The sequence below is a fragment of the Nannospalax galili genome, unplaced genomic scaffold (assembly GCF_000622305.1).
Source record: "Nannospalax galili isolate Female #2095 unplaced genomic scaffold, S.galili_v1.0 scaffold31, whole genome shotgun sequence".
Classification (NCBI taxonomy): domain Eukaryota; kingdom Metazoa; phylum Chordata; class Mammalia; order Rodentia; family Spalacidae; genus Nannospalax; species Nannospalax galili.
This window is the reverse complement of record NW_008332149.1, coordinates 1044102-1061981: the sequence shown is the minus strand read 5'-3', so window position 1 is coordinate 1061981 and position 17880 is coordinate 1044102. Positions and strand designations below refer to the sequence as shown.

Below are 17880 nucleotides of genomic sequence, written 5' to 3'. Positions count from 1 at the left end.
TTATTTTGATATATCACAGTGAAAGATTTATCGTCCTCTTTTTTTTTTTTTTTTTTTTTTTTTTTTTAAAAAAAAAAAAAAAAAAAAAAAAAAAAAATGTAGGGAGAAGGTTGAGGTGCATCTTATGATTGCTTTAGGCAACTGTGCAGACTGGCAGGTAAATGATGTGTGATAGATATAGATGACTTTCAGAAGGACATAGTTTTAAATTACTTACCTTTGGGGAGATGAGCTGGAGAGCCAGAATAAGGGAATAAGACTTCCTTTTTTAATTTTGTACTTTCTGCATTACCCTTTTGTATCAAAAAGAAGGTTAGAGGATTACATTTTTCTGTATTTAAAGAAGAGATTTATAAATTCTGTTTTAAAAGAATAAGCACAGCCATATGTATTTTAACTTATCAGTTAAAAAGTTGAAGTCTGTCAATGACTTATTATCATTATTAACTTAAGCATATCTTATCCACGTAAACATATCAGCCATTCTTTTTCCTACAGTTAAAAAATTTGCACAAGAACAAGTTGCTCCTTTGGTTTCAACCATGGATGAAAATTCAAAAATGGAGAAATCAATAATCCAAGGATTATTTCAACAAGGGGTATATGTTTCATAATTCTGTCATCTTCATTTCCTAGTCAAAAATGTGTTCTCTTTTCAGTTAAGTAGTCTTACTTAATTTTATATATTTACAGATTTTTAATTGAATTAACGTATTTAAGTTGGAAATGTTTTTAAAGGAGAAGGCCACTAGCATCTGGTTGGGTAGAGGCTTGGGACACTACTCACAGCACCCTATAGTTCACAGAGCAGTTGCCACAATTAGGAGCCGGCCTATGCTGTGTGGATCCTTGTATGTGGGGCAAACTTAAAAGCAGAGGTGATATCCGAATTCCACAATAATCACATTTCCAACTTTTAAATTCACGTAGCCCTTTAGTGAAAGCATGACATATAAATTAATTAAAATAGAATTACTCTGGGTGTGGGTATGGGATTATCAGTGTGGGAACTCCAAGGACAGTGTCTTAAAAATCACTGTGCTGACTCCTGGATTCTCCCTTCTCTGTAAGTGCAAAGAGATTCTTTCTTAATACTAAGAACATTCTAGAACTTGTCACTGCTACTCAGCACCATTGTCCTAAATCTCATCTTTCGTGATAGTTGAAAAATAACCTTTAGTGATAGTATACACTTTTAATTCCAGCTCTCAGGAGGCAGAGGCAGGTGGATCTCTGAGTTTGAGGCCAACCTGGTCAACATAGTGAGTTCCAGGCTAGCCAGGGCTACACAGTGAGACCCCTGTCTCAAAAAACAAAACAAACAGACCAAAAACCTTTGGCACTTAGCCATCTCATCTTTTTCTTCCTGTTTTAAAGTGACCAGCTTTTTGATGATTTTTTTCCAACTTTTGTTGACAGTGACACGCTTACTAAAATGGTCACACAGAAACCTAGGATGTAAGACAAGCAGGCTCCATGCCATTTCCCAGCCAGGTTCTGCTGTCATTGTTGGTGATCCCCAGCCACCCCTAGGCTTCTGTGAAGAGTCCTGAGGTCTCACAACTTGGAAATTGCTCTCCTGAGGTGGTAGTTCTTATAGTCGGTGCTATGTGCACCCAGTATCCACCTCCATAAACTGTTCTTGCTTGGAGTAGCTCCTGCACCCTCCCCAACTCCTTTAGTCTCAGCTCTGGTCACCTGCTACACATTTCCTGTTAAGGAGCACTGCTAAGTTTTTAGAGAGGCAGTATTGCTGGCAGTTGTTCACCGCAGGGAGTCACATCTAGTTCTCTGGCATTTTTGTTTTCCTCCCTCCTGATTCTGCCTTCATGTCAGCGAAGTCTGCCTCCAACCTGGACGTGCAGCCACAACCTAATGGCAGTCCTGTGCCATTTCAGGACAGTCTAGAAAGGGAGCATCTCCCTTCATCTACCTCCAGATGTAGGTCTTGAACCGCTTGTATACATGCTCCCTTTCTGAAATAAAGACATTTAAAATAGAGTAGTTCGAAGAAGTTTCATGTTCTAGACTTTGACATTGAGACCAAACAGTCAGCTGAAGATTATCGGAAAGCCTTGGCTAAAATTTGGTCCCGTTTACTAGCACCTGTGACTTGTTACGTATGCCACACAAACACCAAATGTGGTCTGCTCCCTGTCTTGGACCTGCAGAAGTGGCCCCACATGAAGAATCAGTCATTAGCTCTACTGAAAAAGTCAAAGTAGAGGAACCTACTTAAAAGAGACTATGCCAGCAGCTGGAGAGATGGCTCAGGTGACTGTTCTTGCAAAAGACCCAGGTTCAAATCGCAGCACCCACAGGGCAGCTAACAACTGTCCATAACGCCAGTTCCAGGGGTTCCAACAGCCTCTTCTGTCCTCCACGGGCATTGCACAACACAGATGCACTTACCTACATGCAGGCATAACACTCATACCCATAAAATAAAAATAATAAAGAATTTTTTTAAAAAGAGAGAATAGCTAGGTGTGATGATGCATGCCTTTAATCCCAGCACTCAGGAGGCAGAGGCAGGCAGATCTCTGTGAGTTCAAGGCCAGCCTGGTGTACATAGTGAGTTTCAGGACAACTGGAGCTACAGGGAGACCCTGTCTCAAAAAGACCCCCCCCCAATAAAAGAGAGAGAGACTATGCCAAATCAATGGTAGACATGACCCAGGAGCTGCTTACTTTCTTGCTTTGACTTACTATATTCAAATCAGTATAAAGAGGGGCTATGTTCTTAACAAGAAAGACCTTCAGAGCATACTTACATTTTCTTATTCCATTCAGTTATTTTTCAAGATATTTTATGTCTTTGTTACCTAAGGCCTAAAGTGGGGAGAAAGATCTAGCGTATAATTTCATCATTCTGAAAAAAATACTGTTTCTGTTATACATTATTTATTATCGTAAACTAGCTCTATCAAATTAAAATATGCACACAGAAATTTAAAGTTAGGAACACACGTGGCAGACTGGGGCTGTAACTTGGTGGTAGGGTGCTTGCCTAGCATTGGGGGAAGCGCTAAGTAATATATGGTTGCAATTTATTTTTGAACTCCTACTTGCAAGAAGTTTCCCAGTATGAATAACTCCCTTCATCTATTTCTCTCTTTGCTTTAGTTGATGGGCATTGAAGTTGATGCCAAATATGGTGGAACAGGAGCTTCATTTTTCTGCTCTGTCCTAGTGATAGAGGAATTAGCCAAAGTTGATGCATCCGTGGCTCTCCTGTGTGACATCCAAAACACAATAGTTAACAACCTGCTTAAAAAACATGGAACACAAGAGCAAAAGGCCACCTATTTTCCCAAGCTGGTTACAGAAAAAGTGAGTTGAAATGACTTGTTGAAATGGATTGGGTCTAAGTTTACAGTATTTTCAGGAGAAAAGCAACATTGGCTTTAATAATCCAAGATCATAATGCAGCACCATCGTTCGACCACGCAGTGTTCAATAAATTACCGAGATCGCATCCCCTGTTGTTTGTCATATAGAGATTTAGGACAGTCAGACAATTATTTTGCTTTTAGCCTGGTGTGACAATACATTCTTGTAACCCTAGCACTCAGAGGCTGAGGCAGGAGGACTGCTAGTTTGAAGCCAGCCTGGGCTACATAGCAACTTCCACACCCTCTTGGGATATATAGTGAAACCCTGTCTCAAAATAATAACAGAGCTGGATGAGGTAGCCCACGTCTTTAATGCCAGCACCCAGGAGGCCAAGGCAGGAGGATCTCTGTGAGTTTGAAGCCAGACTAATCTGCATAGTGAGTTCTAGGCCAGCAAGGTCTACAGTGAGACCCTGTCTCAAAAATGATGATGGTGATGATGACGATGACGACGACGACGATATTTATCCCACTGTCATTTTCCACATTGTCCAGTACCATTGTTCCAATGACTTTCTTCTGGAATTAAATAAACTTAGGCATGTGTTTTTCTGGCCTCAAACTTGTAGCAGTTCTCCTGCATCAGCTTCCTGAGTGCTGGGATTACAGGTGGCTGTTAAGAATGCCATAGAAAGTCCTCATGGAGGTGGAACAGGAAAGGCCACACACAGCCAGCCTGTGCTCTTAAGTCCTTATTTTGTCTTAAATAAATAATAAGGTACTTTTGAGAAAATAATAATCAGAATACTATGTTGATAAATAGAAACTTTTTTGGAAAGGTAACTAAAGATTTGGCTGACAAATGTTCCATTTTGCCCAGTGAATTTGTTATGCAGAGAGTAAGCATAATTAATGTGTGTTTTTCTCACATGTATAGTTAGGAAGCTTCTGCCTTTCTGAAGCTGGAGCTGGGAGTGACTCCTTTGCTTTGAAGACCAGAGCTGATAAAAATGGAAATTATTATGTCATCAATGGGTCAAAGATGTGGATTAGCAATGCTGAGCATGCAGGACTCTTCCTGGTTTTTGCAAATGCAGACCCCACCAGTGTAAGTTTAAAGAAGCCATTTCTCCACCCGGCCCCATCTTTTCTCTTCTCTTTTCCTCTGTCTACTTCCTTTTTAGGAATTAGGCTTAAGTTCTTTATTCTGTGAAACTTGAATAATCATCTTTGCGCTCTTTTCTTAATCTCCTAAAATAACTATTGTTGACATGATCATTAATTACATAGAGGGCTATTTATTATTTATCTCCTAATAGCCTAATCTTTTTTTTTTCTGATCTTTTTGAGACGGGGTCTCCCTGTAGCCCCAGCTGTCCTGGAACTCACTATGTAGACCAGGCTGGCCTTGAACTCACAGAGATCCGCCCGCCTGCCTCTGCCTCCCGAGTGCTGGGATTAAAGGCATGCGCCACCACACCCAGCCAATATCCTAATCTTTAGTTGGATAGAGCTTCAGTTTTTTTGTGTAATAATGAAGAATTTAAATACTGTGTAGTACATTTACCTTTAGGAATATTGAAGAATATTATCTTCAGAATATTTTGTTCATATGGAAAATAGTACATTTTATCTTTGTCTTTTTACTAATATAGCATTTAATTGAACTAATTTGTTTAATAATATCAAATTTAAAGAATGAGATTCTCATGATCATATATTTTATTATAACAATTTTATTATCCATTGTGGTTTCTAAAAAAGTAAAAGAAGTCACGAGGATCTTGATTTAACTCATGTCCTCCACTCGTTCTGGTTTCGTAATATACATATTGCACTTCAGAGTTCTTCAGTTTCTATAATTAAAGACCACTTTTGGTTTTGTTTTTTGTGTGCACAACCATATGTTTGTGTGATTTGGTGTATACGTGTATGTGTGTGCGTGTTTGTGTGTGTGTGTGTGTGTGTGTGTGTGTGCACGTGTGAGGGAGACAGAAGTCAACCTCAGGTGTCATTTCTCAGGAACCACCTTTGGCTTTTGGTTTTTGGTTTTGTGGGGTTAGAGTGTTTGTTTTTGTTTTTGACAGGGTCTCCCTATGGACCCAGCTGGCCTGGAACTTGCAATGTAAACCGGATGGCCTCAGTGTCACAGTATATGGTGCAGGGGGTGGGGTATGTACACAGGAGTGCAGATGCCCTCAGAGTCCAGAAGAGAGCATCATATCCCCTGGAGCCAGAGTTACAGAGGGTGGTGAGCCACCTGATGTGGGTGTTCTGCAAGAGCAGTATGTGCTCTTAACTGTTGAGCCATGTCTCTAGCTCCCCAACTTTGTTTTGAGACAGGGTGACATGGGCCTGGCTGATGAGGGAGACTGGCTGGCCAGTGAGCCCCAAGGATCCACCTGTTTCTGCCTCTCTAGCACTGATACTTTATGTGGTTAGGAGGATTGAACTCACATCCACATGTTTGTATAGCAAGCACTTTACGTACTGAGCTATCCCTCCAGTCTTTTGGTTTTCTTTCTACTTTGAACTCTATGAAAATAAGGAGCTGGGTGTGGTAGTACACGCCTTTAATTTCAGTACCTGGGAGGCAGAGGCAGGTGAGTCTTTGCATTGAAGGCCAACCTGATCTACATAGTGAGTTCCTTGCCAGCAAAGACTACATAATGAGACCCTGTCTCAAAAAAAAAAAAAACCCAGAAACCAAACAAACAAGGAATTTTAAAAATCCAAGTGTTAATTGCATTTTAAATCTTTCTAGGGGTATAGAGGAATCACCTGCTTCTTAGTAGATCGGGATACAGAAGGTCTTCATATAGGGAAAACAGAAAACAAAATGGGGATCCGAGCTTCTTCCACCTGCCAGTTAACATTTGAAAATGTCAAGGTGGGTTCTAGAATACTTAATAAAAGCCTATACATGAATCCATAGGTATATAGGAGAAATGTTAAAACAACCAGTGGTGGTAATGTCCACAGAAGAGTCTTGTGTAGAACTGAACAGTGTTCCTTGGTTAAGTCGTTACCAACTGTGTTTGTCACAAGTTGAGGCCCAGAGTGGAAATGGTGACCAGTCTCTGACCTGGGAGCATATGCCAGGAATTAACCTTGGGTTTTTGCTGTTGTTTTATTTTGTTTTTACCATTTACGTACTTCTGAAATGTTCATACTTTGTAAGTTTGGTACTTGTGAACCAAACACTGCTCTGGAGAAGGAAGTCCTGTCAGTACACCAGCAGCCACAAGATGTCGGAGCTGCTCAATGAGACTAGAGAGCAGCTGGCCACACACCACAAAACACTGCCAGAATGCCGCAGCTGAGGCTCTGGAGCCTTCCACGGGCAATGTGGGTCGTCACAGGTCTGCCACTGCTCCTGGATCTTCCTGGAGGTAGAGAGGTGCCTTGTGTGTCTCTTGGGCCTCACTCCTTCCTCCCAGCTCTCCTCCTTCCTCCTTCCTCCTCCCTCCTCTCTCTTACCTTTCTCCAGTCTGCCCTGCTCCCAATGCACAGTATTGTACAGCTCAGTGTTCTTTACTCTTCTGCGTCTTAATTTCTTTATATTATAAAGAAACACTGTAGTCAGTTTGCTCATCCATCCTTCCTCCTCTCTTCTGGGCACATGTGCACACACACACACACACACACACACACACAAACTCCAGACTTTTTCTTCTTCCTCTCTTCTGGGACATACACACATACATGCATACACATTCATATCCGCAAACTACTCATAACCTTCAGAGAACTTTTTTCCTTCTCTCTTCTGGGTGCACACACACACACACACACACACAACTAACTCTCAGAAAACTTTTCCAAGGATGAATTGTCACATCAGAAGAAAAGTTTGTTATTCTTGCTTTTGAAAATATTTCATGTTTTTATAAGTTCTAATAAATTATCTCAACACTATTAACATACAAATAAGAGCCCCTCCGCAAGGCTATATAAGCAGCAACAATTACTGTGGAGATAAGACTGTCTGACCGGCCCACCTATCGTACGGTAAGCTCCAGAGATGCGGCTTTTATAAGTAGTCATTCACGCTTGGGTGAGCTTTTTGGTGATGCAGCTGCTTTGAGTCACCCACGTACCTTTAAGTAACCTTAACTCATGCTCCTGTAAATAACCCCGATAAACTCACTGATTCACTAAAAAAAAAAAAAAAGAGTTAGAGGGAAATTGTTATTCATTTATGTTATTGACAAATTTTATGAGATTCCTTTTTTCTAAATTCATTCATTAAACAGACTGTGCTAGTCTCTGGAGGTACAGCAGTGAGCAGGGTGGACTTGGGGAGTCTGAGGAGACACACAGATGTCAGCAGACAATCTCATTAGAGTTTAATCAGTACTGTGATAGAGCAGTATCACACAAATTGGGACTATACATATATTCAGATATGTATGCATTTCTCCATGTTATATGTTTGTAGTCAAAATGAATTATGTAAAATTAAATTTAGAAGTAAGCATGCATTTGTATTTGCAGGTTCCAGAAACCAATATCTTGGGACAAGTTGGACACGGTTATAAGTACGCCATAGGAAGTCTTAACGAGGGTAGAATAGGAATTGCAGCACAGGTAAGTCAGATACAGCCATTAAACTATGAGAAGGAAGAAATTCAGTAAGAACAGTATCTGGAGGCTGTGGACACAAGGTGGCACTCTGCCCACGCACGAGGAGAAGACTGGGCTTAGATTATTTCTTTCAGTTTTTCTTTGGTAGGTTATGTAAATCCAGAGAACCAAACAATGGCTAAATAATAACTGGTTTTCTGCTTTGAGAACACTAAAGTATTTCATAGACCAATAACTTACAAAATATGTATTATATATGACATTTTTTTTCAGTCAACTTTTCAAAACCTGAAATCCATTCTTTTAGAAATGTGTTAAACTAGGAATAGTCATTCTGCTATGTAAGGTCCCTAGGATAATGAAGGATTTACTGCTCAATGTTTTGCATGTGGAAGTTGAGCAAATATTTTTGATGGCATGTGAAAAAAAATTAGCTACAAGTCAATAGCTCGGTAAAATTAAAGCTACTCAATATTTTATCAGATTTGCCCTTTATAATGCTTTTATAATGCATCTTTGTATTAAATGAGACCATTTATTTTCAAGATTAACAAAATGAGTAAGGTCTTTGGTTCCATAACAGATTGTCACTTTTGAAGGATGTATTTTTTATTGATTTTGTTCTTCAGCAGTTCCTCTCTCCCTCCCTCCCTCTCTCCCTCCCTCTCTGCCTCCCTTCCCCTTCCCTCTCCCCCCACAGAGATACATATATGATGTTTCTGAATACTCTGTCCCCTACACCCTCTCTTATCTCTATCCCAACCCTCTTCATCCCTACCTGCCCCTTTCCCACATTCGTGACTTTTGTTTTTCTCTGGTAACTCATTTCACTTAGCCAGAGCCATCAGTGTGACATGGACTGTCCATTGGAACCTGATAGGGTCACCAGTGGACACACAACTGAAGACAGTGACTCTCCCACCTCCTGAATCTATCAGTATTAGACAGTTTAGCACTGGGAGTTGGAGGCCCCCTGAGCCCTTCTTTGGCCCATTAATAGTCAAGGATATATTTGTTTTTAATCAGCATCTGAGACTTAATAACTTAAGCTTTTAGATTTTTATGTAAATTACTATTTATTAGCTGTTGAAATAGTTGAATATTGGATATACCAGATTTTTTTTCTGCTGCTGTTACCCCATTAACAAGTCTATTGGCTTCAAGGTTGCTAGGATTTGAACCCAGGGCCCCAAACATGCTAAGCACCTGATCTACCACCGAGCCATTCCCCCAGGTTAACAAACTATTCTTGGATCAACATTAGATTTCTGGAAAAGCTAGACAATATTTTATTACCAAAGAATATTGGCTTAGCTGTCCTTTCTAAAGTTTTCCTGTCATTTAACATCATCAGATGTGACATTAAAGCAACAGTGCTGGATCCAATCTAGGGCTTACTGTTCCTAGATATATGAATGACATAGATGTTCTGGCTGTAAAATCCATGGTATGGGTTCTACTCTAACTGCTCCAAGTTATCTTATAACCTAATGAAAAGTTAAGGGCAGGTACTTACTGTGTCTCATTGGATGCCTTTTAGAGGAAAAGGCACCAATAACATGAACGGGAGTCATTGCTCCTCAAAACCCTGCAGTTGGAGAGAATTTAGTTCTTTGCTATTTAAAGTGAAAACATTTTACTGAGATAGAAAAACCCATTTTGATTCGCAGCTGATATTTCAGTGTTTAAACTAGAGGTATTGGCATATGCCTGTGATCCCTGCACTCAGGAGGCTTGGGGCAGAAGGATTCAGTTTGAGGGCAGCTTGGGTCACATATAGCAAGTTTGAGGCCAGCCTGAAAGCATAGCAAAACCTGTCTTTAAAAAAACAAATCAAGCTGGACATGGCACACACCTTTAATCCCAACACTCTGGAGGTAGAGGCAGGTGGATTTCTGTGAGTTCAAGAGCAGCCTGGTCTACATAGTGAGTTCTAGGCCAGCTGGGGCTACATAGTGAGACCCTGTCTCAAAAAGAAAATCAATCTTCATTCCAATATAGGCTATTATTCATATGCTGAAAATGACATCATTTATAGCCACAGATGCAGTAAACTTGCTGCCTTGTTTTAGTTTGGGGTTTGTGGGAGTTTCGTCCCTTTATTTTTTAACATAATCTTCTGTTCACCAGAGAATGCTAAATAAAGGCTAAAAGAAAATGTGAATGAACACTAATGAAATATTGATGTTTGTGGGCATTTCCCCCCAAAGCTTTAACTATTGATTTTTTTTCTTTTTCTAAACCCTACATAGTTTGACATAATTAGATAGTGATTTACTGGCTACCTAATGTTGAAGTTTAGAAACATTTCTAAGCTTGGATCATTCAATAAATATGGAAATTGGTTAGCAATGAGACAGTTCAACTAAAATTGTTACCACATCCCTACTTGACTTGTTCTTCAGGAGTGTGAGTTAATGTTTTTACCAAATTCTCTCTCTTGATTATCTCAACCCTAGCTGAGCATTGAGTCACCCAAGGAGGTTTAAAAATGCTGATGTTTAAGCCACACTCGCTTATCCCGCTTCGCTCCCATGATTTGGATTTCGTCATTACACCTTGATGTTACAGTGGGCAACCCCTATTGCTCTTACCAAGTTCCCCCAGTGATTCTGATGTGCAACCAGTGTTGAGAAACACTGCTCTGTTGGATTCAAATGCCCCTTCCATTGAAGCTCTGATTAATTATATATAAAAAGGGCAGGAAAATTGCAGGTTAAGAAGTGACCTGCCAAGGCTGGGAGTGTAGCTCTGATAGAGTGCTTACCTAGTGTGGCTGAGACCCTGGTTTCTCTCCTCAGTGCTGCAAAAAGCAAAGCAGAACAAAAATAATAAATAAATAAATAATAAATAAATAAATAAATAGGGAAAAATAAGTCACTTTCCTTTGGCTTTGGGAACAGGGAAAACAGTCTACAGTCTTGAGGCCAGTTCTGGGCCAAACTTCTGTGACTCACTTTAGGCCTGAAGAAGATTCCTAAGCAGTAGCCTGGCTTACCTCTGTGCTAAAATTTAGAATACTCATATTCACACGTAATCTGTCCACATTGTTCCCAATCACTGGAAGTTCGCTTCTACAAATGCAGTACGTCAAGCTGTGTAATTACTACCCGGTACACCTCACTATCTCCATAGCTCTGTAGCTCCCATTCATCCCTGCCCCAACTATTCAATCTCCTTATGAAAGGAATTTATAGCTTGACTAAATAAAAGCATAAACTTTTGACAAAATAAGACAACTTTGATTTTTTGGTCTCTCTCTCTCTCTTTTTTGAACAGATGCTAGGGCTGGCCCAAGGATGTTTTGACTACACTATTCCATACCTTAAAGAAAGGATACAATTTGGAAAAAGAATATTTGATTTCCAGGTATAAAATTAAGCTGTTTCTACTGCCTTGTCCTCTCCTTCTTCCTGATGTTAACACCCAGTGGAAGCGACCTGCCAAGGGCACTTACTGGGAGGAGGCGCTCTCTCACCATATGCTCGTGACCATCTTAATCCCTTCCAAGGGCAGAACCATAGTTCTCAAGGCTACCTCTTGCAGATTCAGGGTGTCTTGGTGAGCACTAGAGAGCTCTCTACACCTCAGGAGTCCGGGGCCTGGGGCCTAGAACAGACCTGGATTCGTATCCCAGCTCTTCCTGTACAGATGTAGTATGGCTGTCTGAAATGCTTGGGACTAGAAGTGTTTCAGGCTTCAGATATTTTAGAGTTTGGAGCTATTGTCATAGACATAGTAAGATATCTTGGGGACGGGACCTAAGTAAACATACAATTCATTTGTATTTCGTATACTCCTTATACGTAGTATGAAGGAATTTATACAGTGCTTTTAATAACTTTATGTAAGAAACAAGTTTTCACAGGTGGGACTTGCTGTTTGCGGCATCATCCCGGTGCTCAGAACGTTTCAGACTCTGCAGCATTTGAGTTTCAGCTTTTCAGATTAGGAATCTGAAAGTGTCAGCATCACCTGTGCTGACCACAGCCCGTGCTGTCATCCCCATCCTGCACTTGGGAAACTGAGGCACACAGAAGGGGGTTCCCAAAGTTGTGTAACTTCTGTCTTCTCATTTACCTTTCATTTCAGTGTGCTAGCACGCTACTGCCTCAGAACCAGCTTCTGCTCAGATTTCAGTGGCTTTCGGGGCTTTTCCCCTGTAACTCAGGAGGCCGTGTTTCTGTAACCACCGAGCATACTGATGGTGACATTTTGGAGATCCTTGCATTGTATAATTTTTTTTAAAACAGAAATTTGATCTTGTAAAGAAACATGATTATTAACTATTTAAAGCTCTGATGAAAGTCAGTAGGGTTTTACCTGACTGCTGCATCCCACCAAAGTAAACTATTTTCACTTGGCATGTGTTCATGGGCATCTTTCTAACCTCTGGATGACAAGCTCCCAGACAACACAATGGTGACTGCAGTTTAGTGGAACTGAAGGTATTTTGAAAAAACAATCAGTATCTCTGAATTCCACATTTAGAAAAAACATAATCTCTGGACTAGTGATATTAGCATAAAATATGTGAATTGGTCAATAATAAAAGTAGAAAAGCCAGAAATAGACCCCTGCATGTGTGCAGATTGACATATTAGAAGTGGCCTCAGGCCACAGAGTAAGAGTACTCTCTCCATCTGGAAAAATGAAGCTATCTTTACTTCCCACCGCAGATAGTACTCAGATATACCAAAGAGATCATATAAAAAACAACTAAGTTGTAGAGGAAAGCAGGAAAATATCTTGATGACCTCAGTCAAGAAAAGATTTCACAGGACACAAAAAGGACGGCATAAGAATTACTGCCAAGCATGGTAGTGCGTGCCTTTGATCCCAGCTAGAGGCTGAGGCAGGAAGACCTCCTAGCATACCCAAGGCTCTGAGTTCAATCCCCAGTAACACAAAAAGAAATTGCATAAGTGAGAAGACATAAGGGGCAGAGGTTTTCTCTTTGTCTAGGGTTGTGAGTATTGATTGTCAGGCTACTTCATAACGTACGTATATAAATATTTATAATAGTTTTTCTATGTCAAAATTGTATGTATATCAAATATTACACACATACACAAGCAGAATTAAATTAAAAATAAACACGGCTAGAGAGAGAGCTCAGTGGCTAAGAGCTCAGTGGCTAAGAGTGGGATGTGCACTGGGGTTTAGCTCCCAGGACCCACATGGCGGCTTACAACTGCCTCTAACTCCAGTTCCAGGGAATCTAGTGCCCTTTTTTGGCCTCCATGGTCACTGCATGCACATGGTGCACATACCTACATTCAGGTAAACACTCATATACACATAAAGCCTTTTTTAAAAAAGAACAACTGCCTCTCTTCTTGAATATTGCATTAGACTCACATTGATAAAGTTAGTGGAAGGAAGAAACTTGATGCTCCATCTACTTTACAGACACCTTTTAAAGTGTAGAGGTCATAAAAATCAGAATCTTAACAAAGAATATTTCAAAGTTTTGTTTTATTGGGGTTTAGTTTAAGCTAAATTTTTATCATAAACAGGGTTGAAAGTAATTACTAAATGGAGAGTGAAGTTTTAAAACCCAGCTTTATGACGACATTATTTAAAATCTTAACAAGTGCTGAGCGTGGTGGCACATGCCTTTAATCTCAGCACTCAGGAAGCAGAGGCAGGTAGAACTCTGTGAGATCAAGACCAGCCTGGTGTACATAGAAAGTTCCAGGCCAGCCAGGACTACAGGGAAACACTGTCTCAAAAAACAAATAAAACAAAATCTTAACAAACTGTGAAGGATTACTATGAGCTTTGAAATTTTTGGAAGAAGATTCAGCAATACCTATAGTGTATTTTCTCATTTTAGGTTGCATATTTGAAAAGATTTTAAAGAAATGGCTGTGGATTTCTTTGGGGTATATGTTGAGTCTGTATAGTTGGTCTTAAAGGTAGTTGTGTTTTGGAAACTGCCATTCTCTAACAATGGTCTGAATGTTACAGGGGCTCCAACACCAAGTGGCGCATGTAGCCACCCAGCTGGAAGCTGCAAGATTACTAACGTACAACGCTGCTAGACTCTTGGAAGCCGGAAGGCCATTTATAAAAGAAGCATCCATGGCGAAATACTATGCATCAGAGGTAGTAAAAAAGGGGGGGAGGGTTATTCAGCCATTTTTTTCCATACATGGGCTTATTAATCTTTTCGCCCAGGAATATTGATTGAGCTTAGGTTATTTTTCAAGTTAGAGAATGTGGACTCTCCACTCCTTGAGAGCTTGTTTGGAGGTTCGAGCAGGGGAGTGCAGCTACTCGTATACCCTTGACGGAAGACCAGTCCTCCTCTGTCGGGAAAGGTCATCCTCTTCGACCAACAGTGTAGCTTTGGGAGGGACGCACATGGAGCTTTGAGGGAGGAAGGGGACACCCTCCTAGCCAGCCAGATCAGCCCAATCAACCCTGGCGGTCAATGGGGTGAGAGATGTCGCAGCCAGATTGCGCTCACATCCATACTTTCCATTTCTTACAATAGACAAGTGAAAAGGTACAGTCTTATTTCTGTGGTGTCTCAGTGTTTTCCTTAATGGTCAGTTGAGGTTGAAGCCTGCCCCACCCAAGTCCATGGCAGCCTCCTCAGAGTGATGGCCTCTCAAGCCCATAGTTTCAAGTTGGGGTAAAGGGAACACTGTAAAGATGTGTATATCACGAGAGCAGGTGAGATTAAATACCAAGAAGAGATTACCTGCAGCTCAGCACTTCATGCTCATGCACATGTGCTCTCTACTTTGCGCATGGAATGTTGGCTGGAGGCTTACCCAGCGGTGCCAGGATGTCTGGTACTTGGCTTTAGGCATGTTCTGCCTTTTAACATTGTTGTTTACAAATGTACTGAGCTGCACGCATCGCTGTCCTGGGACGCATGCAGCCCATGAGCTACAGGTTGCGTACACCACCAACACACGTTTAACCTCTCCAGCCTCTAAAAATAGTGTCTCATCCCAACCTCTCTTGTAAGTTTTAATTAATATACCAACATCTGCTTGACCTTTGTACACAGTGCAGCAGTCAGAAACCTGGGAGTCACCTTGACACCTCCCTTCCTTTGTCTCCCACATCAAACCCATACCCTTAACAGAGCTCTTGGATGTATGTGCTGCAGTCTGTCTCTCTCTGCCACCTGTCTGTCCTGGCTGTATCATTTCTTAACCAAATTCCTGGTTATTCAGCTGCCCTCATGACCCCTGTTGCTGTCTTTAGTCCGATCTTGCTGTCTTTTTGGTGTCTGTGAGGTCATGTTGAACTTTTCAGTGGCTGCTCATAATAAATGGAGCAATATCCATATTAGTTTCTGTCAATTATAGAAAGCAGGTTTCCCAGGATGTAGTACCGTGAAACGGTGCGATTTTAGTAGCTCCCACTGTGAAATATCAGAACTGTGAAATGGGTCCTTTAGGGAACAAATGATGATGTTAACAGGACAGCCTTTCTGGAGGCTCTAGGGACGAATCTTCCAGCTCCCAGGGACTGCTCATATGCTTTGACTTACAGCCCTTTCATCCATCTTCATGACCAACAATGTAGCATGTTCACATGTCTCTCTGACTGCCTCTTGTTGCTGTGGTCACGTTGCCTTCAGTGACTTAACTCCCCCAACATCCCTCTGTTCTTTTTAAGCACCATTGGGATTACATGGGCTCACCCCAGTAATCCAAGACAATCTTCTAATTCAAGGATGTTGCCTGAGTCACAGCAGCAAAGCCCCTGTTGCTATATAAACTAGCACATTCAGTTTCTGGGGATTTGCTCTGCACATCCTTGAGAGGCCATTACAGTAGTTGAACTTCTTGCCTTCCTCCAGGGCCAGCCTGCCCCTCAATTGTCTTCTCCCCATTCATCATGACCCCAGTTTATCGCTGTGTCTTGGGTCCTGAGGCCAATGGGCCCCTGCTCTCCTGGGAGCCCTTGTACATGTTGTTCCTCAACTTGAAATGCCCCTCGTTAGAGCCTTAGACTCAGCCTGTTTCCTCAGACAGCCTACCATCTCAGTCACAGAAGTTTTCTAACAAGCTCGTCTTCTCTGTGCAGTTTACACATTTCTGTGCTTATTGGCTTAATCTGTCTCTAAGTGACCACCAGGTCTGAAGGGGCAGTGTCTTCCCGTTCCCTGCCCTGAGCAGGTATTTGCCAATAAATGATGCCTGTTGCAGGCATGAGAGTGAAAACAACAGTCTCCTTTTCTTTTCTTTTTTAAAAAAAGGAATGCTGTGAATTGATAGTGTGTTTTAGGGTAGTGGTGTGGAGAACGGGACTGGGTGGTGCTGGCTTACAAAATAACTTTGGTCCTTCCACTTGCTCACAGCAGTGAATCTGTGTTCCTAAGAGCTTCACACAGGTTTATCATGCACAAGTCCGTAACTTGCCACTTGCTTCTGGTAGGTCGCAGGGCTCACAACAAGTAAGTGCATTGAGTGGCTGGGCGGAGTCGGCTACACCAAGGATTACCCTGTGGAGAAATTCTTCCGGGATGCAAAGATTGGTAGGTCGCTTTTTATGTTTTGTTTTTTGTTTGCCTCTGTGGAGATTTGGGCTGTTGTATTTGTCAATTTTATATTATTGGTGCCTAGGTAAATGCAGCTTTAATCTCTGCAGTACGTTTATTGACTTTCCTTGTGGCTGGATTTCTTCTGCCTCTTCCTACCGAGGAAATGAATTCATATTTCTGAAAACATCAACTTGCCTCTTAAAATGCCCCAGTAGGCCTTTGCAGGAAAATAGCAACAACATTCACTCTTAATTTTTCTGTTACTACAATTGTTAGTATTTACAATTGGTGTAGTTTAGTGCTGTTCTTTGAAGTATGGTTCTAATTTCAGAAACCAACCACCTGGTCATGCCTGAGTAGTCCAGCACTCCACCAGCAACACGGGAGCAAACACAGCAGTTCTGACAGCTGCCCCAGCTTATGCACTGATGCTTTAGGGGCCAAATCCTCAACTATTCAAAGATTCTAGTCATCTACAAGTCAGATGGGAAGTTGTTATCTCTTAGAATTATTTTGTTCTGTAGTTCCATTTCCCGAGACATTGAATTCCATTACTGCTAGTAGTTTTATAGCAAATGCACAGGTGGTGTTTATAGAACTTATTTGACTCTTAACTATGGATCTGCTCCTAATTGTTCTTTTTGCTTCTTTTGTTTAAGGTACAATATATGAAGGAACGTCCAACATCCAGCTAAACACCATTGCTAAGCACATCAAATCAGAATACTGATGTTGGAGGCCACACAGCATGCCAGTTTCAATTCTTGTGCCTTGTTGAGAGTGAGCCTTGAGCACTGCAGTGTTCCCTTGCAGCCCCTTGGTCCTCGGGCTCAGCCCTCGCTCTTTTCTCTTTCTAGTCTACTCTAAAGCTGCTTTTGAACTGTACACATTTGTATTTCTCATCCCAGTTGCAGAGTATCCAGAAGTTTCACTGTAGCCACAATGGGAAGATGGAAAACATTTGAACCATTACTGACAGTCATTTTCTATTCCTACTAAATCTTTGTGTCGTGGTCCAAGTCAGAGATACCTTTGTTACAGGAGGAGACAGCTTTCACTCAGTACTTTACAGATTCACTGTAAGGTACTAAACAAGGTAGAAACTAATACCTTTCATTTGGAAAAATCTAAAACTTCTAGTTCTAAGTATCAAAGAAGTGGTACAAAATAGGAATAATATGTAGGTCATACAATAACATCAACAACAACGAAAACCCCAAACGTTGCTTCTACCAAATAAAGAAATGTATTGTAGGGGCTGGAGAGATGGCTCAGCAGTTAAGAGCACTGGTTGTTCTTGCAGAGGACCTGAGTTCGAATCCCAGCACTCACATGGCACCTAACAACTGTCTGTAATTCCAGTTCCAGGGGATCCAACAGCCTCTTCTGTCCTCTGCAGGCATTGCATGGTACAGGTGCACTTACCTACATGCAGGCAATACAGGC

The 17880-nt window shown here is 41.3% G+C and overlaps 1 protein-coding gene across 1 annotated transcript in view; it reads left to right on the top strand.

The window, feature by feature from the left end:
• Acadsb (acyl-CoA dehydrogenase short/branched chain) overlaps positions 1-17547 on the top strand; it is a 38294-nt gene extending 20747 nt beyond the window's left edge. Inside the window, exons 3-11 of the mRNA XM_008827255.3 lie at positions 499-599; positions 3127-3333; positions 4273-4443; positions 6100-6225; positions 7833-7925; positions 11202-11291; positions 13896-14033; positions 16329-16428; positions 17094-17547. Of these exons, the coding sequence (XP_008825477.1) occupies positions 499-599; positions 3127-3333; positions 4273-4443; positions 6100-6225; positions 7833-7925; positions 11202-11291; positions 13896-14033; positions 16329-16428; positions 17094-17164 (1097 nt within the window). The 3' untranslated portion in view covers positions 17165-17547. The remainder of the gene's footprint in view (positions 1-498; positions 600-3126; positions 3334-4272; positions 4444-6099; positions 6226-7832; positions 7926-11201; positions 11292-13895; positions 14034-16328; positions 16429-17093) is intronic.
• Positions 17548-17880: the final 333 nt, after the last annotated feature.